Source organism: Diadema antillarum, unplaced genomic scaffold, assembly GCF_040938485.1.
Source record: "Diadema antillarum isolate AM-2024a unplaced genomic scaffold, OU_Dant_1.0 scf00000091, whole genome shotgun sequence".
Classification (NCBI taxonomy): domain Eukaryota; kingdom Metazoa; phylum Echinodermata; class Echinoidea; order Diadematoida; family Diadematidae; genus Diadema; species Diadema antillarum.
In genome coordinates, this window is record NW_027270980.1 from 2325174 (window position 1) to 2340262 (window position 15089).

Consider the following 15089-nt stretch of genomic DNA (forward strand, 5'->3'; position numbering starts at 1 on the left):
ATATATTGTGTATTCACTGAAACATCTGTTGCTAGTGCCAGTAGGGACATACAACATGCATGATACATAAGGTCGAGCATGTGCAATCAATAAGGACCCACTGATTTATAAAAAGCATGATGACTAACTGGTTCAATGCTGTTATCCATGTCCTTAAACATACCAAGAAGGGTCATCTAATGTGCATTGTACCTATCCAACTGTGTGTCAAAACCTTCTCTGATATTCATAAAGCAATTCACTTTAATATTAAAAAATAACCAATAATGAAATGATACAACTTGTACACACACAGAAAAAAAAAAACCAGTATGATGCAAAACTGTGCTTAATAGTAGAAAGGACTCGATGCATGAGCTAGGAATATCAGAGCAATGTGATCTTCATGCATGCATACTGCATACAAATATATTGCAGGTTCCTCAGTATGCTCCCACTGATTGTGTAGCCATTTTAAGTAAATTTCTTTGTAAACACCATCACATATCCACTAAATTTATGAAAAGATTTGACAGCAGACTTTTGTGTGTCAGATTTTAATAATTTGCTACAGAACTGACAGTGACAAAGCACACATGACAAAGCACATGTGACAAATTACACATGCCCAAATAAAGATATTTATTTTCTTTGAATATCCAAAGCAACATTTCAGTAAATTGTTAACAAAAAATCTTGTATGTTTCTTTTGTTTGTTTGTTTTGCTTTGTTGTAACAGTGGAATTAGAGAACACATGAATACTGCATCAAACACTTTAAACTAAAAACAGCTACAAATGACTAGTCAATCATACTTGATCTTGTTTTTTTATATAGAATTTTTGTGAGCTTACCATCCCATTTTGAAAGATTGCAAATGAGGCAAAGTTATTTCTATGTCTATGTAATGGTGTGCTTAGTTTGAGAATGGATATCTCTGAGGCAGGAAATAAAACATCAATGCCAAAATGCTGTCACATCCGTTGCTAGTGCCAGTAATACATTTGTAATGACTGGGTTGCTCCAGTAAAAAGAAGATTGTGGCTTTCATTTTACACAATTATGCACTTTTGACAGTGTGGAAACTGTTTCAAGACCCCCCCCCCCCCCCCCCCCCCCCCAAAAAAAAAAAAAAAAAAAAAAAGAGAGATAGAGAGAGAAAAGGAATATTATGTCCCAATCTTCACTGCATTGTGGGTAGGGGAAAAAAAGAGAAAAAAGGGGAAAAAATGGAAAACAAACATTTTAACAGGTGATGTACACAGAGAAATTCACCAGCCATCTTCCGCTCCATCTGAAAAGCGGAGGTTCTCCAGGCTCGTGGCACTTTCAAACAACATCAAAGGCAGCATTCAGGAGAAAGCGGGGACGAGGAGAGTTGATGTCCTCAAAAAGATTGACCCATACGGAGCGCCAGCCCGGGGATGAGATGCCTTCAAATATTCCCCACAAACACAAAGGAGGGTTGCCAGGCAACAAATCGTCACCGGTGCCAGAAACGGAAATAGAATTCTTATTCTACAACGCACCTTCCCCCCCCCCCTTCCTCCATTATCATTATTATTATTTTGTTTTTTCAAATTCAGTAAAGGGGCTGTTCCTCCACTTTCAATACTGTTCTTGCTCTGCTACACAGTGACAATGGCTATAAGTCTTGGTAGCCATTGCTATCATTACATTATTGGGTTTATTGTTGCAGCTGTTTTTTTTATTTATTTTCATTCTTTTAAGGAGAGGGGGAAGTTAAGGAAGGTGTACATATGTCCTGAACACACACACATACACACATATTTAAAAAAATACATTTTATACAAATACAAATACTTCCCTTTTGGATATGGTTTGGGCAAAGAGTATTCAGCATTATGTGCCAAATTAAACTAAGGAAAAGCAGGTATGGAAAACTTCTTTTGTGTAATGTACACAATGAGTGAAAAAAAAAGACTTTACTAGGCATTCAGTTCCAATGAAGAGCTTCCGCAATAAAAAAAGAAAAAAAGAAAAAAGAAAAAAAAAAAGGAGACATATTCCCCAGCAAAAACGGTCTTCTTCTTCTTGTGGATGGTGACATTTCTTCTATCTTACTTCCAAGAGATTTGATCAATTACAAACACTGGCGGATGTCACTTTGCATTTCTCAAACAAACAAGACAGAAATCAACTCTCAATCCTTAACTCTGGTGTACTTTATATAAGCAGACACCAACACAGTGTTGGCATATTTTTGATCTACAATATTTGGAAATAAAGCTTGGTACTTATGAAAAGTTCACAATTTTTTTTTTATATCACCTACTACTTATATCTACCATTAATATGAAAAATGGACAGTTGTACAGAACAAGAATATGATAAAAATGCTACAAAAAGCAACAACTGCATTTTCAGAACTGGATCAATATTTCATGCAGTAAAATGAGTGAGAGAAAGAGAGAGAAGTGGGGAAAAACACTTCGAACATATATTACAAACAACAACAACAACACACAATTGTACATCATGGGTGTTGGTCTTAGATATTTTCTGAAATCATATTCCACTATAAATGCATCATCATGTTTACATCATTTCATAAAATCTAACCTCATAATAAAACTGCTACCAAACAGCAAATCTGTTTTAATCAAGTCTTTCTACCTTTCATTATTCTTTGCTGTAACTTTGCCAGTAAAGGGATTCACTTGGACTGTTCATGAAAGGGCTCTAAATAATTCATATAATCTGTATTCAACAAAATATGAATGTGATGAAATGCTGTATCACATTTCTGACTGTTTCTATAATGTGCATTTTAATAACATTGTTACAGCAAATCATGCTTTGATATGGCACGAAAGAAACAGAAATATTTCCTTGAAATCAAATGCTTGTGTGTTGCCTAGACTTCAGTGCTAACTTAAAAACTTTCACAGCCAATCAGTAAAATTCCAATAACCCCCCCCCCCCCTCTCGTCCCATGACATAAGTGACAAAAGGAAATGCAGACTAATGTCACATGACAGGGGCCACGTGTCAACATGACTAGTAGATGGTGGAAGGGGGAGGGGAGGGTTAAAACGGAGGGGAAGAAGGGGAGGAGGGAGGAGTTGGACTGATGGCTACATTCAATGGGTGCAGGAAGAACCTCATCACCATCCACGTCCCTAGGCCGATGGTGTCGGCAAATCCTGGAGAGGTCAGCCTGTCAGATGGTACGGGGGGACACACAGGCGAGTCTTGATACATCCCGCTTATCCCATATCCCTTATGTCACCCCCACCCCACCCTCTGTCAAGACTATCTCATGACTGTAGTCTTGAGAGGTAATACATAATTCACAGACAAATGCCCAGGAAATACATGTCACAAAGTTTCATTTTTACAGTAGTTACACCTTATGCCTGACAAGAGTTATTACATCCTTTTTAATATGTATTCATTACTTTGAATTTATTCCATCAGATGGAAATCATACTTGTAATGGCAGAAACAATTACAAAACTTACAAACAAAACAAAGAAAAAAAAATCAAATTAACACAAACTTACACATACATGTACATGTATATACAAACACACACTACACACATACATAAACACAAACTAATATTACTATTACTAATACATACATCCCATGCCCAGTGACATGAAATTAATTTCATATGCATGTAGGCCAGTCCAATCATACAGTCCTAGCTGAACTGTCATAGGGGACTATGTGGTGTTTTCTCCTTTACTAAGAATTCCACCCCTTCAAGAGGGACTCATAGAAGAGGAAGGAGCATTTAAATTCCAGTGATCCTCTGTTTCAAAGCCATCTAAAGTTTGAAGGGAGTGTCCATGGTGACTGTTGGATGGGTTGCGTTCTAGGGCAGAGAGCCAAATTATGATTGGCTTAAAAAGGTCCTTCCTCCTCCCTCCTCCACCGATATCCTCCTACCAGACATTGATCATGTCACCAGAGGAAACGGGCAGCGTGCATAGTAAAGGAATAACCCGAGGTTTTCCTTGCCTTTGGCAATATTCCCTCTCCCTATATTAACTAGCCATTGTCATTCATGATAAAACATGAGCAGTTCCACAGTAAATCTACATTGTACAACTGCACGTCTACCAAGAGGATCTCAGAACATGCATTATCCAATACTGGAATGTAAACAAAATGCCTTGGGTGTAAATGTGACCTTACAAGAGTACAGAAGTGCTAAAATGCTTGACCTTACATTACTATGGTACACACGTACAATGTCCATGACTCCGCTTACACTGGCAGATTGGCCAGAGGCCGGCCCCAATTGTGGTACGACATTTTGGGTCGACCTATATATATGAAAACTATTTATATTTCGTCTTAGTGGCACTCTCCATGGAAGTAAATACATGTATATTTTCTTTTGACGAGGTGCACAAAGATTGCATGCTGCGTGTGACACTGATTGTATGTCATCTCTTGATGTTATCTTCTGATGAATTTGGTACTGCATTTGGGCTCACATGCATTTACACCAATAGTAGGCTGGCCCAAGGTCAGCAAGAGACTCCCTCAAGAGGTTGTACCAAATGTGACTGAATTTGGTACAGTCATCAGGCCCGTGTGCATTTACAAGAAAACAAAGGCTGGCCTAGGTACTGCAATTTCTTTATGTGTGTGTGTGTGTGTGTGTGTGTGTGTTTGTGTGTGTGTGTGTGTGCGTGTGAAACATATGTCTTAGTCAAGTCACCAATTCAAGCTTTCTGGTTATTCAGGAGCTTAGTTTTTGTGCACTTCTATTGATACAGGCCTATTTGACAAGCACAAGATATTCTATATGATTGCGGGGTACAAAATATAGGGCTGCCAACATTTACTGTAAAAGTGGAAATTTTCGCGTATTTTGCGCTAACAGAAACTAGCGCGAAAATAAAAGCACGCAAATATTTGTGCTTGCCACATGTTCCAATAGTTGATGTCTTGGTTCTGCGGAATTAAAAACACGCGAAACTCTTCTTGCCTGTCCGAGCCCGAAAAATTAGTCCCGCGAAAATATCCACTTTTACAGTAAACCATTAAAATAAGGGAGATTCCAAAGAGCAATTAGGGAGATACCTGCATGTTACATGGATCAAAATGGGCAAAAATAATTTCAATATCACAAAGATTCTTGTAGTCTCCTATCCAGACATGAAGAGATAGGTTTGTTTGTTTGTTTGTTTTTTTTTCAGGAAGCCTCCTGCAGAATCAAGGAGACTATGGTACAAAACTACTGTTAGCTGAGACTAGGAGGGCTGCAAATCACACTCATACATTGTATAAATATCAGAGACTCTTTGAACTTATTAGATCAATGCACAATCTATATAACTCTGCCAAGTTTCTGTTACTTTTTATTTCTATCCAAATGAAGATAGTGGGAGATGACACTGAGCAAACCAAAAACTTGACTTATCTTGTTGGAGAGACAATACTCTATTGACTTAGAAATGAGCATGGAACAGATTGTGGGATGGGGGGGGGGGGGAGGAGGAAAGGGAAAGAGTGTGGGGTGGGGGTGGGAATTCACGACCTTGACAACAGGGGACTTGGCCACAAAATTAGCGCAGGATTTCGAATAACATGAGTGACAGGTGGCATTTCCTCAAGGCTACAGACAAACTAGTAGCTTCCGCTCCACTCTGCATTGCATTCATGTACTTAGCATGCCAGTCTTCGCTCCCGTCCCCCTACAGCCTGCATAACCCCCTCACCCACGGTCTTTCGCGTTAAAGGCGATCCTACAAACCCATGATGCAAATGTCACACATACTTAGAATTCAATCTTGTTATGGCATTACAGCGGGTCTACCATCATCCGCTATTGGCATTCATGAAAATGCAGAGATAGACGGTGTTTGTTCGAGGGGGAAAGCCGATACATGTGTATAATGGATTAGACTATAAAAGCAACAGAACTGAACATTCATGACTGACAAGTATAAGGGACTGATACCTAGTAATGAATTATCCTTTAAAGATAAGGTTCCTATTAGCCCGCAAGCTTGTAGACGAAGTGTACAGGTGCAATGGCCCATGTTATTCATGACTTACCACTGAGACTACATCTTCTATAAATACTTCTTGAACAGGTACAGTCGATGTATGCCTGCACAGATATCTGTGGTCTATAAGCTGTGCATAGAAGATGTACCATTACTGATAGATCATGTGTCACAGCTCATCTCAGTCACAGTTACAGCCAACATAAATCAATTCAACCGTTTTGTCTTGGAGAGTACTTGGCACTGCTTGGCACTGCTTTAAGATTGAATCTTTTTTAGATGTACTTGAACAAAAAATAAAACAGCCAGCATTCCTGCATTTTGTTTCTTCAAAGTCTTTTTTATTTTTCTGTCAATTCATGTATTTTGGATGAGAGTTTGCTTGCAAATGTACCAGGGTATGCCCCCGAAAAGAGAAAAATATCATATCTGAGATTACAGATATGTACAACCGGCCATTCTTTATCTTTGCCTCTGTCAACATCCTGCCTGGCTAATAGTACGTACAAAATGTGTGTAGGTTTGTTATGGAATAATATACTCACAGGTACAAGTAGGGATATATGAGTTTTTGTTTTTCTTTCATTTCTGCCCAGGTATACAAGCAATAGGCATCATGCACACATAAATCCCACTTTATCTCGACACATATCGATTACACAGCTCAACCCATACCTGTACCCACGCAGGGGCTCAGACGCCCCTGCAGATGAGCAGAGTCCCCTGATGATTACCCTGGACAGACGACAGCCATACCATCTCAACCATACTGATGTGCAACAGGGTATATCATACAAATATCGAGGGGGGGGGGGAGGGAATTTTCTCACTCACCTTTTCCAGATTTCTGAGGATGTGTTGTCTTTCTTTTAATTTTTGTATGCTGAGCATGATCTTATTCCTTGCACCCTTTGTAACGTCCTGCATGGGAATACAAAAAACATGTCACAAACAAGTTATCAAACAACATTTTATTAAAGAAGATGGCAACATATCACAAGTGGAGAAAAATATCAGACCTTGATGAAAGATTGAAATCATAGCAATCAGTAAACTAAACATAATTTTGCTCCGCAGAAAAATGTCTGTCTAACAAGTCCATATACATGTTCATCCATGTTGGTAACTTGTATTGAAATAAAAGTCTTTTTTTTTTCCGGGTGGGGGGGGGGGGGGGTGTTAGTAAAATCAAATCATGACCATTTATGAAAATACTAACATAGAATGTATGTTTCTATCAATTCAGCAATCATGGGAAAACTTCTGAAAGTTAATTTTACCAAAGGCAGCCATTCTGTAGCCAGCATGCAGGGGCTTTGATCTGATTTTTTTGAACTCATCATTACTATGCGTAATCCTTTCTCCATCCCATTTCACAGCATCTTTTATGACTTCCTTCAAACCTTAATTGCCCATACTACTAGTATGCACTTTTTGAAACAAACAACGACCCTGCAATCTTCACCAACATGCTATTTTGCTAAACAATGAGGAAGACTTAGGTACTTTCCCCCTTCTGAAGTGGTCTGTTTTGTTTCTAAGAAATAACTGTTTTGACAGTTGTATTGTCTTGGCCCACTATCACAAGCCCAATTACTTGTAGCATAAAGCTCTTAACATCGCCAGCTCCTAGTCGAGTGCAGAAGAGCGATCCCAAAGTAATGAACATTCCCGGAAGTGCTACGAACATTCCTGGATGGACAAAGCTGTGCTGGTCTCCTACACTGACAGATAATTATCTCAAACTCTTGTGGGCTCTGCATTCATATCACCATTTCCTTTCCTTTCCCAGTGCACACCACCCCTGAAAAAAAAAAAAACGGGGGATTTTGACATGCGAAAGTATGGATCAACCGTTGCCAAGAAACATGTCCTCTGCGCCACTCAAGGGTTTGGCTTGATGTATTATCAAGTAGCCATTCCTATTACATCCCCGTCATGAGCTGTAGAGAGATCCTCATCACAATTGCCACCAGCAACTCACGAATAAATAAGATTTCACTTCTAGCAACGCACGACTGAGAAGGAATAAACAAGATTTCACATCTACATCTTCATACCTGGTGAAGGATTATACACATTCTGTGATTGTAACTGACCAAGCACAAAATCTCACTAAATTATATTTGTTTAATATGTCAAACCATTGTGGACTGCTTTTATTCGGTGCAATGATATCAACAATGCCCTGAAAAGTGGTCCATATCTGTACACTATTTATCTTTATACAGCACACATTATCCTTTAATTTCAAGATTGCATGGTTTATAGTGAGTAATCCATAGTGTTCAATCACAATTTGCGAAGCAATAACTGCCAACGAGATATGTCTGACATTCACTGAGAATCTGATTGGAAAAGATGGGGTGTCAATGCAATTCCAACACAATCCTCTTTTCACTTGGCCTGACAGAAAAAGCCAAGGAATGCATCAACACAATTTTCCTTTGCTCCATAAAAATATTAAGAACAGGCAGAAAAACATCATTGTAACAAACAAACAAATATATTGTAACATCAAATTGCTGGCTTCCACAATTATGGCCAAAATTGCACAATTTCAGTGTTTGTTCATCTGTCAGAATAATTACTTTGTGATTTTAGCAGCTATGGCACCATAGGTACAAGCATTTTTCCACCTTTACTGATTAAGACATGAACCATTGTTTGAATGACATTTTGTGAATGCAGCTTTATACAATTCAAATGGGCAAACAACATGACACTGCTAACCCTGAAATAGTTTAGTTGTGGAAACCTGCAAGACCACAAGATATAGTGGGCTTGTACATAATCTATCTTGACAAATCATTCATGGTTGCACTGTTAATCCATAACAACTGATTATCTTTAGTTTTGTTTCATGTTATTTGCAGCCCTTTCTCTCAATAGAGTTTTTGCTAGAGGAAGAAACTATAGAAACATATGGCTATGCTTATTGTGCTATTGCAGCAAAGGTGTTTTTTATGCATATGCTCTCAAATGCTTTTTTTATGGGGGAAGGGGAGGTGGTTGGGAGGCCATTTGTTACAACAATGCACCTACTGGTGACTTAACACATAGAAATAAAACATTATACATCAACTTAAAAATTACTCAGTGGAAATGACACATTTCTGCCTCTCTTCAAAATACATGTAGGTGTTATTCAACAAAGTTTGGCTTTGAAGCATACGTGGATTGGATTACTATGCAATAGTAATACCATGGGGGATTGATCAGTGCCATTATGGAAGAGCTGATTTTAATACATGATGTGAACAATCATGTTAATGTGACCCACACATCATGGCTGCTTTATAAAGTCTTCTCCCCTATATCTATACTACATGTACCCCCCCCCCCCCACACACACACACAGATTTGAAACTAGAGAACTCTGAAGTTATTACATTTTCTCCTACCTCACTCACATGAGCCTGTCCTTATCATGAACAGCAAAACATCTGATCACCACACTAGTCTGCAACTACTTATTGCAGGATGCAGAGTGGAATGTTGATATAATGTGAACTAGTTGACAAAATTTGTATTACCCCAACACTGAATAGTCCTAACACTAAAAAATATGTTTCCTGTAAATATTTTCAGGTACAGCAGTATATTTCTTTACTTGTGGCATTAGCCAGCCATGTTTAACATTACCCTTGACCTCTCAAATGGAGAAGAATATCCTCAGACAACACAGTCTTTAAGGGGATCATCATCCTCACAAAGCCCTTTGAAACAGAAAAATTTAACTCTCATACTCTTTCAACAAAAAAATGCAGGTTTGTTAGCTTTTATGTTGGTACACAAAGACTTTACACAAATATAGAACACATGTAGGGGCACAATACGCCACTAACTCATCAAAAGTGACACCTTTAGTTTAAACATACATTTTATTATTCAAACTAATTGACATATACAATCTAGACTAGGAATTACATTTTTGTAACACAAATAAAGAAAGGGGGAATTGTACTGGAAAGAGGCAAACAGGTAGAGACTGGTACATACCATTTCTTCCAGCTGCTTTTCTGTGAGCATCATCATCTCCTTGTAGTCTAACTTTTCAAAGAGACTGGTGTACTTGTGTAACCGTAAGCTCTTCAGCCATGCCGGTACATCTGTTCATGGGGTAAGGTGCACACATAAACACAGACATTGAAATCATTCTTTTTCCCCCCAATGACAAGACAGATTCGACTTTAAAAAGAGTTCAATGTTCAATGTTCAGATGTTCAATCCTACTTTTTAGAAATAATAATGGGCATCACAATTTACAGACACTGATTTCAACAAAATGAGGCTCATCTTACTGTTTCATTTGTCATGAAACAATTATGCTCAGACTATCCAACATGATGTAAGGTCAAGACACGAATAACATCTGAAGAAAGCCGAATCGATAATTATATTGAATTCTTGAAAACTCGGGAGGCAGATGTGCTGCTAGCAAGGTCTCACAAACACACAAAGAAAATTGAATGAGTCTTACCCTTCATTCCACTGTTTTCTTCCAGGAAGCTATTTCTTTTGCCTTTACCATGGAAACCATCATCTAGAACAGAAAACAATCCTAAATCTGTTCAAGGCCTTTACAAACTATGAAATGTCAGGCATAGGAGAAATAGAATCTTGTGGTACACACAGGATGCAACACTTTTCTAAAGCAATACAAGTAAGAGTAATAACATACATTTTCAGACTGCAACTAAATCTATACAAAGGCTATCACAACTAAAACTTTATGACAGCAAACAAAGTCTTTTACCTGGAAAAGACAAGGAAAACAAAGGCATGTTCTAACGGTGTTTAAGGTGACTTCAAATGCTTCGCATACTTTACAGAATCATCAATATTTTATTTCAACTCAAACTGTCTTTTGGCCTCATAGCCATATTAAACTGAATTTTACTGGCTTTTAAAAAGTAGATGCACAAAAATGAGGAATCTTATCTAGAAGTAAATTATGAACTTCCTATTCATATGTGGACATATTTTTTTTTCTGACCTGACAAGGTAATATGAAGATGCAATAAATAAATGTGTGGCTACCTGACGATCCAGAGGCATTGACTGCCGGAGGAGCAGACATAGTCGTCGTCAGTGGCTGGTGGAAGGAACTTGGTCCAGCGAGCAGGCCTCCGCCCCCACTCCCTTCAGTGGGGGAGCCTCCAGAATACCAGTCATGGCAGCTGCCGGGCACCAGAAACCCTCGGGAGGGACCGTCTGAGAGCTGCGGGGGAGCATACGGAGATGGCTTGGGGAACGGCGAGACCAGCTGGTCAGAGGTCAGTGAGCCAGGGTAGCTAGCCGAGGGAAAGGACGACGGCTGGTCCTCAAACTGGCTGATCCATTTGCTGTGAGGCAGGCGCTCCTCGCAGCTGAGGACTGGGTGTATGACAAGGTACGTGAAAAGCTGGTGGGCTTCTTCCAGGAGCACGCCCTTCTCCTGTGTGTAGTTCAGGATCTCTGGGATGAGCTTCAGGTACTCCGCTTTAGCCTCAGTGCTGCTGGGCTGGAGCAGGGGAAGGTGGGACAGGACTTGTACGAGGGCATCATCCTTGCTCTCATGGTTCAAACTTCTCACAAAATCTGTAGTCGAAGATAACAATGTAAATCTCATGTTATTACTTCAAAGCATTAATTTCCCAAGAACTGTGCATAAAAAGACATATAATGTAGTTTTACAATCTGTAACAACATAAAACAGGACTATTTAGTGCTGAGAAGGTACTTTATTTTCATACACTGAGAATTCAGTATATAGTGTGTATGGCAACTGTTTTCTTTTAAATATGATTGACATACAGGTGTACAGGCACTGATTCCAATTTAACCCTATATCTGTCACATATGCCGTAGCCAGACTGCTCAGACATTTTGCAGTGCACAGACACAAGATTGTTGATGGCCATTTCTGATTATTATTATTGACATTAATGTGTCATGTTATACATCATTTGAAAGCTTATAGTCTAAACTTTCATTTTCCATAATAATCTGAGTGAGGGCGCACTTCAATTTTAAGTAGGACGCCCTCTTATGTCACATAATTATCAATATAGACTTATTTCTACATGTTACCACCTCATTTTTCCACACAACATGAGCTTGCATCACAAAAAGGTCTCATAGATGTTGTAGAGAATTTATTCAGCTTTCAGATGGTATGATTTTTTCATCACTAGCATCAGTACTCTTCATTTTATGAACAAAAGTCTGTGGCAATTACAACCTAGATTTCACACATTTTGTGTAATTTCTGATTTTGTGAGTGATGTTGGCCTGAAAGTAGACAAAGTGTGTTTGTATCTTGTCAAGCTGAAAATATAAATTTAATTGTGCTTTTTCCTTGTAAATTTATATTAATCTTGTCCTATGATATTGCCATAATGATAAGATAATCTAAGGATAAAAAATGTTATTGAAAATATTCAGACGTTGGAGTGTCCATGCATTCCAGTTGATCATCATATGCTAGTCTATGACTTTCTGCACTTTCCTTATTGAAACAGAATTAACTATCACAGCAGTCATTTTCTTTATGATAAACCTGCATTGAACTGAAGTTTCGCATAGTGACGGTTTCATCATGTAATAATAATAAACAGTCAAACATACCCCAACATCAAGACTGTACAGCTTCAGGCCGCCAGCAGGAAGCTACTGTAACCCTATTGCTCCTTACACCTGCCCCGCTGGCCCGGGCTAACTAGAGACCCATTGCACTGCTGTTAGTGCTGAGTAAACAGTTGCAACTGCTGCACCGAATGTGCAGTGTTCATCTGTTCTTCAGATCATTTATGAGGCCGATATTACTGAAACTATACCCCTTCACAGAATTCAGAGATGTTGAAATCCCTAATCTGAATGTTTTCACTTCATGTTTTACTATTTTGACTTAGATAAAATAGATGAAAATTGACCCACATGTACGATCTTTTCATCGCTCGCGGCGATCTCTAGTACAGTCCCACATATACAGATTCGTGTAAGTTCTCCACACATGGCAAAACTGTACACAATACATTGCAGTCTGAATGCAAATGACCATGGGCGGGGCCACCACAATTTCTTGGACTTTGAGAAAGCTTTCCTGATTGGTTAAAGGTGGAGAAGCTTTTTTCACGCTGGAAATCATTTCCTTACACTGTCAGCCAATCACAAATGAGTTTATAGAGTGGTAGTGTCATAGCCTTTGAAGTAATCTGTCAATCAAAATAGGGCCGATAATATCGGCCGAAGCATTTCTATTGCAGTTTTTGGGCCGATTTAATCGGCCCGTGACAGAGATAGGGTTAAAACAATCAAAATTACACTCATCAAATTCACACAACACACACACACATTTTCAGTATATACACATCTCATTTTACTTACTACACTTTCTCTACAGATGTGAAGAAACTTTTTCAATGGCAAAAGGAAATGCAGAACATGTACTATATAGAATGTCATTATGGCTCATTATAAACCGAAACTAAATATGGTATCATAACTTGGGACAACTCATTGTTCCTTTTGGGTTTGCTTGTTTTTTCCTTCTTCTTTTTCTTCTTCTTCTTCGAGAAAGGTACAAGTGGATCTTTCCGGGAGACATTATACTATACACTGTACACGTACCTTGTAATAAACATACAGTTTATGCAGAAGGAAATACGAATATATTTCTGTGATTTGGTCGAGTTGCTTAGAATAACAATGCTGATTGGCAACCAAGTGCATAGTGATTTCCTTTTTTGCCTGTATGTTCTCATTATTTTCGGAACACTTGAGACAAAGTTTTCCGTTACAGAATATGAATTATGATATGCACATGTACTTACCTTGAAGTGCACATACACTGTACATGTCATAAATGACACATTATTTTGCAGGATTTTGGCTGTGACCAAAATCGCAACACTTTGTGCAATTGTTTGCAAATAGACATATTGTATAGTGAGAACAGTGACTGCAAAAAATTGCAAAATTTTATATGGTGATAAGCACAATCAGGGTATGCAATCATGACTTTCTCACTTTAAAAAATTGTAACTTCTAAAAGAATGCACCAACTGACCTAAAAATTCACATGCAGCATGCTAAGACATCAGTAATCACATGTGGTAAGACAATAGCTAATTTCTTCTCATTTACTGTTAATTATTAAAGATTAATTACCAAAAAGTCCCCCAAAACCCATGTAATGCGTCAAAAAAAAAAGCGTTTTACAACTTGCGTAAAATCAAGATTTGAGGTCCATATTCAAAGTCTACCCCTATGTGTTTGGTATCAAATTAATGGATTTTTTCCTGGCATTGCTTGCATGCAATAAAAAACAATGGTTCTTTCAGCTGGAGAAAGTTATGAGGTCTGAAGTCCCGTCCTAGTAGGAGTGTTATGCTGGCTTATTTTTGTGACATTGTGACCTTTTAACCCATGCTGTACAGCTATACATGGAGAAACAGCTTATTTTTCTGCTTTTCCTGAAAGTACTGAAGACACACTACAATATGGTGTGCTGTTTGCCAATAAATGTTCAGCCAGTTTTGAGTTTTGAGCCATTTTCAAATGCTGAGGAAAATAAGTGCAGCCGTTTTTCAGTATTTTCAGTGAGGTATATCCTAATCTGACTACTAAAAAGAATCTTTTCCCCTTATTGAATATCCTTGTTTTTTTTAGCCATGAATTGTACATATGTAGAAATCTATTGTGTGAAAATTTTAGCAAATTTGAGCAATGAGAACTTATTTTTTTATATTGTTACAAATTGCTGAGGGAAAAAAAGACCGATCCACGCCCATGTTATACTGCATGAAGGTCATATGATAAGTGTTCAGTGTTCATATTTCAATGCTTGTTCAATTTCTAAAGATACCATGAGCAAAAACATAGTATTTTGGCGTAATATGTCATTGTTTGAGTGTCACAGCTTGGATATCAACTCAAGTCATCATAAATCTCACATTCATTCTTCTATCTGAGTTTACAAATATGAGAATGGATCCAAACACTGTGCACACATTCAAGGTCAGACTGTACAGATAATTTTTTTGATGAAAAATATCATATCTTCGAAAGTACCAGCCCTAATTTCATAAAACTTTGTAATAATGGCCACTATATGTCTGTTACCTGTTCCTG

At 38.2% G+C, this 15089-nt stretch overlaps 1 protein-coding gene across 2 annotated transcripts in view; it reads right to left on the minus strand.

The window, feature by feature from the left end:
- Positions 1 to 15089, minus strand: part of LOC139718254 (protein Smaug homolog 1-like) — a 71105-nt gene that overhangs the window by 25637 nt on the left and 30379 nt on the right. For both annotated transcript variants that reach the window (XM_071629740.1, XM_071629739.1), the window contains exons 3-6: positions 11016 to 11555; positions 10456 to 10518; positions 9975 to 10084; positions 6807 to 6893 (exon numbers count right to left, since the gene is read on the minus strand). In XM_071629740.1, the coding sequence (XP_071485841.1) occupies positions 6807 to 6893; positions 9975 to 10084; positions 10456 to 10518; positions 11016 to 11555 (800 nt within the window). The remainder of the gene's footprint in view (positions 1 to 6806; positions 6894 to 9974; positions 10085 to 10455; positions 10519 to 11015; positions 11556 to 15089) is intronic.